At 37.8% G+C, this 7,817-nt stretch overlaps 1 protein-coding gene across 2 annotated transcripts; it reads right to left on the bottom strand.

The window, feature by feature from the left end:
• Positions 1-1,194: 1,194 nt before the first annotated feature.
• Positions 1,195-6,031, bottom strand: syt1b (synaptotagmin Ib). Of its 2 annotated transcripts, XM_067501721.1 has the most exons (9): positions 5,869-6,031; positions 4,435-4,604; positions 3,906-4,087; positions 3,391-3,504; positions 3,097-3,264; positions 2,813-2,980; positions 2,270-2,387; positions 1,776-1,909; positions 1,195-1,690 (listed from the first exon to the last, which is right to left on the bottom strand). In XM_067501721.1, exons 2-9 carry the CDS (start codon positions 4,571-4,573, stop codon positions 1,484-1,486), a joined length of 1,230 nt encoding a protein of 409 aa, XP_067357822.1. In that variant the 5' UTR covers positions 4,574-4,604; positions 5,869-6,031; the 3' UTR covers positions 1,195-1,483. The 2 variants fall into 2 exon arrangements, with proteins under 2 accessions (XP_067357822.1, XP_067357823.1); XM_067501722.1 differs by lacking the exon at positions 4,435-4,604.
• Positions 6,032-7,817: the final 1,786 nt, after the last annotated feature.

Here is a 7,817-nt window from a genome sequence, read left to right as displayed (position 1 = left end):
TGTAACAGCAGCTCAGCAGTTTTAGTGTTGTGAAGCATGTGGTGGGCTGGAGACAGCCCCCAGTAAAGGTAAGGCTACTTTGGTCATCCTTGATATTAGGGGTTACAAACACCATGACACAAGATTAAAGATCCGTTTGCATTGTGTTGCCATCTACCATTCAACCTTTGCAAGTTTCCCTGTAAAAATCTGTTTGCGTGAGAAAGTTTAAGAAAGCAACCAAAGTGTCTTCAAATAGTTTAGAAATAATGGGTGCTGCTTTTTCTGCTCACTTCCCATTTTAATATGATTATTTACAAATGCGGTCTAATTTTAAACATTTTTAAATCAAAGCAAATAAAGCATCCATTTCACATTTAAAGTATGATTGCAAATTAAAAATCAACATATTTTGATATGTCACAGGTGTAAATAAATAAATAATTTAACTGAGGGTCCTGGTATTCTGCATGTTGGCTTACAGTTATTTGTAATACTTTTTGTTTATAGAGTTTTTTTGTTTGTTCGTTTGTTTTATTTTTGTCCTTTCGGCTTATCCCGTGAGACCAGGGTCACCACAGCGGATCATTTTGTCCACATGTTGATTTGGCACAGTTTTTACTCCGGATGCCCTTCCTGATGCGACCCTCCCCAATTTCTACCAGGCTTGGACTGGCACTGTGCTCCTGGGGATAGGAAAGGGCTGTTGGGGTTTTAGTGTCTTGGCCAGAGACACTGCGACATATAGCCGGGACCGGGGATTGAACCACTGACCCTTTAGTATGTGGACCACTGCCTTACCAACTAAGCCTTTTGTTTATCCCAGAGTAACAATTCAAAATGCCTGCTGCGACAAAGACACACTTAATAATTCTGGTGTATACAGAGTATTACGACAGACAAAGAAAATTGTATTCTTCTTGTTATTCAGACACTTAGAATATGATTCTGAAGACAAAAAAACATTCTGTAATTATGATGTCAAGACATTTAATTCTAGGCTTCCTTTCTACACCAGAATAGGTGTGTTACCATTGTTTTCCAAGCGGATATAATGACTATTTAGGGTACATAACTATCATTCAAAAGATGTTTTAACATGAAATAATTCATCCAGAAAGAGGCAGCAGTGAAAGCTTTTTTTTCCTTATCCTTCAGATTGTCTCCCTCTGCAGGTTAATCATGTCTATATCAAGTGTAGTGTGCGTGTTGAATAGCAGAGAAGAGATAATGGAAAACAGAGGATTAAAAAAGTCACTGGGTTTAATTGGCATTTTATACAGTGATACACCTTTGTTTATAATATGGGAGAGGAAACTACATAAGTAAGAAAGCTTAAAGTCTGCAACAGTGACTCAGATAGTGTCAAAGGTAAAACAGGATATTATTACTCAGTTAAGTAGCTTAAAGGTTTTTAAGGGGAATTAGGAAAGAAGTAAGAACAAAAATGAGAAGAAACTGAGGTAAAAGCTTCAAGGTTTGATAACCTAATGGGGCTAAGGGTTCATTTCTTGTTGGAAATGAGCACGTTGACTTCATCCTCTGGTTGGAGGCTATGCCACTGGGCTATTGGTCGCCGAGGGTTTGCCAGCATGTCCGCCCAGTGGCGTTGCTCAGTTCCAGTACTGTTACCACCCAGCAACACCTTACCGATGGCATCATTCTTCCCAATCTTATCATAGTCCAACACAGTCACCGCTATCTGCACCTTCTGTAAATATAAATACACATATACAAAGGTAATCTCTGATTGATTGCATTTGCATGCAAGTGCAATCAGGCACATACATGTGTACCTCTATATGTTCACATGGCACTTCGAAGCTGAAGGACTCATTATAGTAGGGGTTCAAAGTGTTCTTCTTTATTGTTGTTTTCTTTTTCTTAAGTCTTTTCCCATTCTGCATCAAGTGGATCTTCACATAAGGGTCTGATAGAGAGAACAGATGGGGTTTTATGTTGGAGTAACACACCAACAGCCTAGTACTGCTGCTGTTTCTCCATCAGTGAAACACAACATACAGTACGTTATAGTAGCTCCTGGTACTTTCCCTAAATAGAAACCGCTTTAAAGTGGACACAATGCTAAAAAAGGGCTCAACCAGAGCTAACAGATTAATAAGTATGCACATAGCCATACTATAAAAAAGCACTGCAACATATAGTTTAAAGTGATTTTTATGTTTTGTTGTGGCACTGGAGTTGTCTGACAAATACTGACAAATCTGCAGTACGTGATGCTAGAACTTAGCCACTAAGTGAATTGAGATTTCCTTGTTTCTTGACTCACCCGATAATCCACCCACATCCATTTTTTTAAGGTTTTTGGCCTCCAGAATCACCACTGTCAGCTTCCCTGCAGTAGGCACGTACCTCAAGGACAAACATATGTCTCCAAGCCGCTCATTCTATAAGAAAATAGGTGAGAGAAGAAGAAGTGAGTATGTGATAGTGGAACGGTCCAACAACTAAATAGGATGGCTTCATGAATAAATGTTAAATAAAGGCGAAGATTATCTTAAAATTGTAGGATGCTGCAGATAAGAGGCCTTGAGGTAATTTTTTTGGCTTTGAAATAAAGTTTAGATTTTATAGGTGTAAAGATGTAAAAGTATAAAGATGTAAAATGATAACTTTTTAATTTTGCTTAAACCAAAGAAACACTTTAAAAAACAATTCCCCCTAAGCACAAAGAAAGGCATCATGCAATATTTGGAATTAAAGTTGATTCAATATCTGTTTTGGAAAACTTTAAAATAGGAATTGTTTTTCCGATTTAATTCGTGCTTCCCCCCCACCCAAACGTTTTCTTTCTCTCACAGTGTGCTCCCACCTCCTCTTTCTCTGCCCTCTGGAGATCTCTCCACTCCTGCAGAGACTGGCTGAAGTCCGCACTACTCATTGGTATCTTCACAACTCCTATGGCATCGTGCTTTGAGAAACGGTCAAAGTCGTATACAGTCATCACCAGTGTCTTCCCGCCAAGTTCAGTGTATGGTACCTATTTAAAATAACTCATGTCAGCAGCAGTAATTTCAAACATTATCTGCCACGTACTGATAGTGATCCCACCAAATGGTGGTACATTTATGTTGTACCACTGGAGTTAAAAATTACCTTAAATGTAAATGTCTCATTGAAGGTGGGTTCAAGGGTCTTTCTATGGACCTTTGTTTCAAACTTTTTCTTTTTGTCGGGGAGCAGATAGAGTTTAACATAAGGGTCAGAACTACCTCCCACATCCATGGCAGGAAGCTCTGCAGCCTGCAAGATGCCCACTACCAGCTAAAGTTTTATAGCAAAGAAAACAGAAATGAGAGTTTGGCCAATTGATAATAACGAGTATTAAAACAACATTTTATACTTGGCAGATGGTGGGCAAAATCATGTCATTATGAATAACAATTTCACCGTATTTTCTGTGAAGTTGTAATCTAATGTGAAATGTAGTCTGCCCAGCTTCTCCTCCTCCTTGGGCTCATTATCTGACAGCTCTGTTTCTTTGTTGCCTTCATCTTTCATCATCTGCACACACACATATCACATGCAGCAAAAAAAATACAGCTTAACAAGTAATCAATGAAAACCTTCTGTCTCACGACTTAGAGACTGGATATTTGTGCTTTGTTCCTGCACTATATTGTATAGCATTACATAGCAAGAGGCTATTAAACAAAGATAATGTTTCCATCTAACGTTTCTTTGTTGTTTCAAGGACACATTAGAATGTGTAAATGTAGCTCGCATTCTTGAAGATACTCCAAAACAACTTATCTCAACCTCCACCACAGTTTGAGCAATGTGTAAAACATCCATTAGTCTTAACACACACTGACAGTTTTACTAGTCCTGGGTGACCTGGATGTCACAACTATGATACATTGCAAGGACAATACATCAGCAAGGGGAGACTGTGTGTAGCCTACCTCTGTGTAACCTCCATCCATTTCAGTGTCATATGCTCCCTTGCTCTTCTCATTCATCTTTTTTTTGTCCGTTTCTTTATCCTTGTCCTTCTTGTTCAGACACTTCTTCCACACACACATAGCACATGACAACACCAAACACAAACTTGCGATACATACAGCGGCAATAGCCCACGATGGCACTGTAGATCCACATAAAGCACATCCATTATTTACAATTTATATACATCATACTTTAGTCATTCACTTGAACTAAGTTTTTAAAAACATTTCCTATAAATTTAATTGAATCATTGGAAAATGCAGTGCAAGCCAGTAGTGCAAAATGAGGCACTGCCAAAAGGGAGATGACTGTCCTGTACTCGTTTTTTTAAACATAACCTGCTCAATGTAGTCTTAGGTATTTTTCACAACTTTTTTGACCTCTTCCATTCTGTAGCCCTAAAATGAATACAGTACAGAGCAGATGGGAAAACCGACCAAGGATCCATGGATAAGAACATTATATAATAGTGGGGGTCTAACTCACAGTGGATGCTGTGCAGTTCACTCATGAACTTGTTCAGGCTGTTATCTCCTGGATGTTTTTGGTTTGGGGTGGTTGTTACATTTGGCAAGTGGGGTTGGTTAGCTGGGGTGCTCAGGGCAACTCGGTTGTTTCCAGTCATTATTTGATGATCGACGGGGTCAAGAATTTAACTGGTCGTGAAACAGAAAAGGAGCATTTATTGCATATGTTATCAAAAAATTGGCACATCTGTAAAGGCCACTAAAAGTGCAAATACCTAAACACATGCACATTCGCACCAGAACAGAGTGTCATAAAAGCTATTAATCTTGATTTTTTGAAGCAATCATGTGCTTGTAGACACTGCTGTATATGACCATCAGTGTCAAATGACATCTCCTGTTTCTGCTGCTCTTGCACTAACACTTGAACACAGGATATGCAAGCTGCTGTCTCTACCAAACTTGCTGACATGGAGGGGAGAGGAAAAGAGGAGAGAAAAAGGAGAAGCAAAACTGAACGATCATGAGTGGACCTCTGTTGTACCTCCGTGAGCTGCTAGAAGTGAGAGTTATGTACCAAGGTCATGTTCAGTGCAGACTAAGAAAGTGGATGGGAAAAATGCCCCACTGCCGACACTTCCAAGTGGAAAAATATTTTGATGTGTTTTCTATGTTGCAGACAGCACAGGTAATGAATATCTAGGATTTAAGCAGCAGGCTATTCTGGATTATTAACCAGCTTTGTCTAAAAAGATAAGGGCTTAAACAGAAGCCACCACTGATACACCAACAATTGCAGGAGCAAACAGAAAAAGTTGAGGTATATCCTAATTATATTTCTCTGAAACTAATTATGTTTTAAGCAGTGGTGTGATGTCCTGTAAGTCTTAATGATTATTTCACTGATTCACTGATATAAGACTGATTTGTAAAGGACTAATACAATATGAGTTTTTTTAGAAAATGTATAAATTGTCTGTCTTTTGTTGTTGCTGCAGTGTTGTAATGAATGACTCACCATATGCATTTGCACCATATGGTTCCCAGACTTTGGTTGTTAGTGCAGGTAAAACTTTTTTTAAAATCAGATTTAGCAAGGTTTCAGATGAATTGCAGTATATAAAATATAACATAAGTGAAAGATAAAAGACTTTATATTCAAAATGTCAAGTATAAGAGCCTGTTAGAAAAGAAAAGCCTTGTTTGTAGCGTGACATCAAAGAAATCTATAATCATTAAGTGAAGGCAGTAGAACATAATTGAAACAGGAGTTTCCCTGTGCTGCTGTAGCTGACTGTATCTAGTACAGAATGACCTGCAGGGACTTAATTAATGTTTTTGCCATATTTTCGCCATCACACACATCATTTGTTACTTAGTACAATTAAGAAAGAAAGAAATCAATATAGTTTTGACTGATGAACAAAGAAGTAAAACAGAACCAGGGTCATACCATTCAGTTGTTCCAGCAGACGTGTTCAGACTCACAGGTACTCCTTTTCCTTACACAGAGGTGGAGAAGGAGAAAAAAATCACTGAAACAAAGAGGTGGCGGCAAACTGAAGTAGTTGTTATTGTTTTACCCTGTTGTTTTTGCCTCACCAGCTCCGAGACATCAAGAATAGGGGTCCAAGTGTATATAAGCTGGATCCAGAGAGAGAGAGAGAGAGAGAGAGAGAGAGAGAAGGAGAGAGAGCGAGAGGGACATGATGGGGTTGGATGTGTTGCTTTTCTGTTTGTGTTTGTTTGTGAGTGTGTGTATTTTAAATGCTCCTCTGAATGTGTTCTTCTGTGTCCATTCAGGTCTCATGGGAGTCACCTCTAGCGACCTCTGTCTCATCACTACAGGTCAACCTCACTGGACCACTGATGCATATTCATTTGTGTAGTGACATGGCTTTTTAAAGGCTTGTTAGCATAATGAGAGTTCAGCACAAGAGGACATTTACATTCAGAGTGGACATCTCCGCGCGCGTGTGTGTGTGTGTGTGTGTGCGCATCTGTACATCTGGCAGTATCTGCGGAACTGTCTCATATTGTCTATGTATAGATGATGTTGCCTAATTTAGAAACTTGGGATGTGGTTTCTGCAGTAACAAAGAGATCAAGTTCCAGCCCCACCCCATTCACCTTGAGTTACCAGAGATACAGTACATAAAAAGAGAAAGAGATGGAGTGGGTGGATGGGCAGAGAAGTGATTTATATTGTACTTATACACATGGATTTTTTTTTTTTTTTGGTTAGGACAAACATTTTAGGTCAGTTGACATTATCACCCATTAAAGTATGTTGTTTTATTATATTTGTAAAACAGTCTTCAGGCAAGCTGTCTAATGGCCATGATCAAGTGACATGCCAGGAATCAGACTTTTTGGCTATATTAAAAAATACACTTTTTTATGTATTTAGTATTTATTTATCTTGAAGAAAAGCTAGTAAATAGTGAAACAGACGTATTTTACTATAACCCAATTCAAAAAAAGTTGGGACCGTTTGCAAAAAGTAAATAAAAGCAGAATGCAGTGATTTGCAAATTTCATCAACCCAAATCTTTTTCACAATAAAACATAAACAACATATGGGATGTTGAAACTAAGACATTTTACCACTTCATGGAAAATATTAACTCACTTTGCAAACTCATTACAAATTTGACCAATACATAAACGAATTATTTATTTAATTTATTGTTGTCAACAGGTCACATTAACAGTTACAATACAATCTTCCCAGAATTGTATCAGTTTTAACAGTGCACAGAAACTGATGATGCTTTATCATCCTATTGAGGGACAAAGAGCTACAGACTATAATGAAACAAATCACAGGTTGTCAGTGATGAGTTCTTCCTAACATTTGGGAATGAAGACATCTACAGCTTAATGTGAACATACTATGAGGTACAACATTTCCCTGTTATTATTAGTCATCTTTATACATGTCTCGTGATAGGATATATATGTCAAATACCCAGGAGGTTTAAATTAATTTTAAATATTAATTTTGCTCCCTATCAGAGAATCCTGAAGGGGAACATCAGGCATTGTGTGTTGAAGCTGCAAGATAATGATCTGAAGCATCAAAGTGAAGCTCAGAAAGGCTCAAAAGGAGTTAAATTAACATTCTGAAGTTCAACTGCTTTGTTTTAATAAATACACTGCTCATTTAAAACCTGTATTTTGTTTTTTCTCAGGTTGCCTTTGCTTTATGTTTATGTTATGTTAGAGGGTTTTTTTTTGGAAGATCAGTAGTTTAGCATGATACACAAAGAAGTACATCTGCCTTTCCAGTTTTGATAGCTAAAGTCTAAAACTCCCAATGTTAATTCCTCTAAGCAACTTTGTGTTTTTCTGCTTAGTAGTAAAAAAATTTGTATTTATACCTGAAATTAATGTTATATT

Source organism: Channa argus, chromosome 4 (assembly GCF_033026475.1).
Source record: "Channa argus isolate prfri chromosome 4, Channa argus male v1.0, whole genome shotgun sequence".
In the NCBI taxonomy this organism is placed as follows: domain Eukaryota; kingdom Metazoa; phylum Chordata; class Actinopteri; order Anabantiformes; family Channidae; genus Channa; species Channa argus.
The sequence above is the reverse complement of the archived record's forward strand: the minus strand, read 5'-3'. Positions and strand labels throughout refer to the sequence as shown.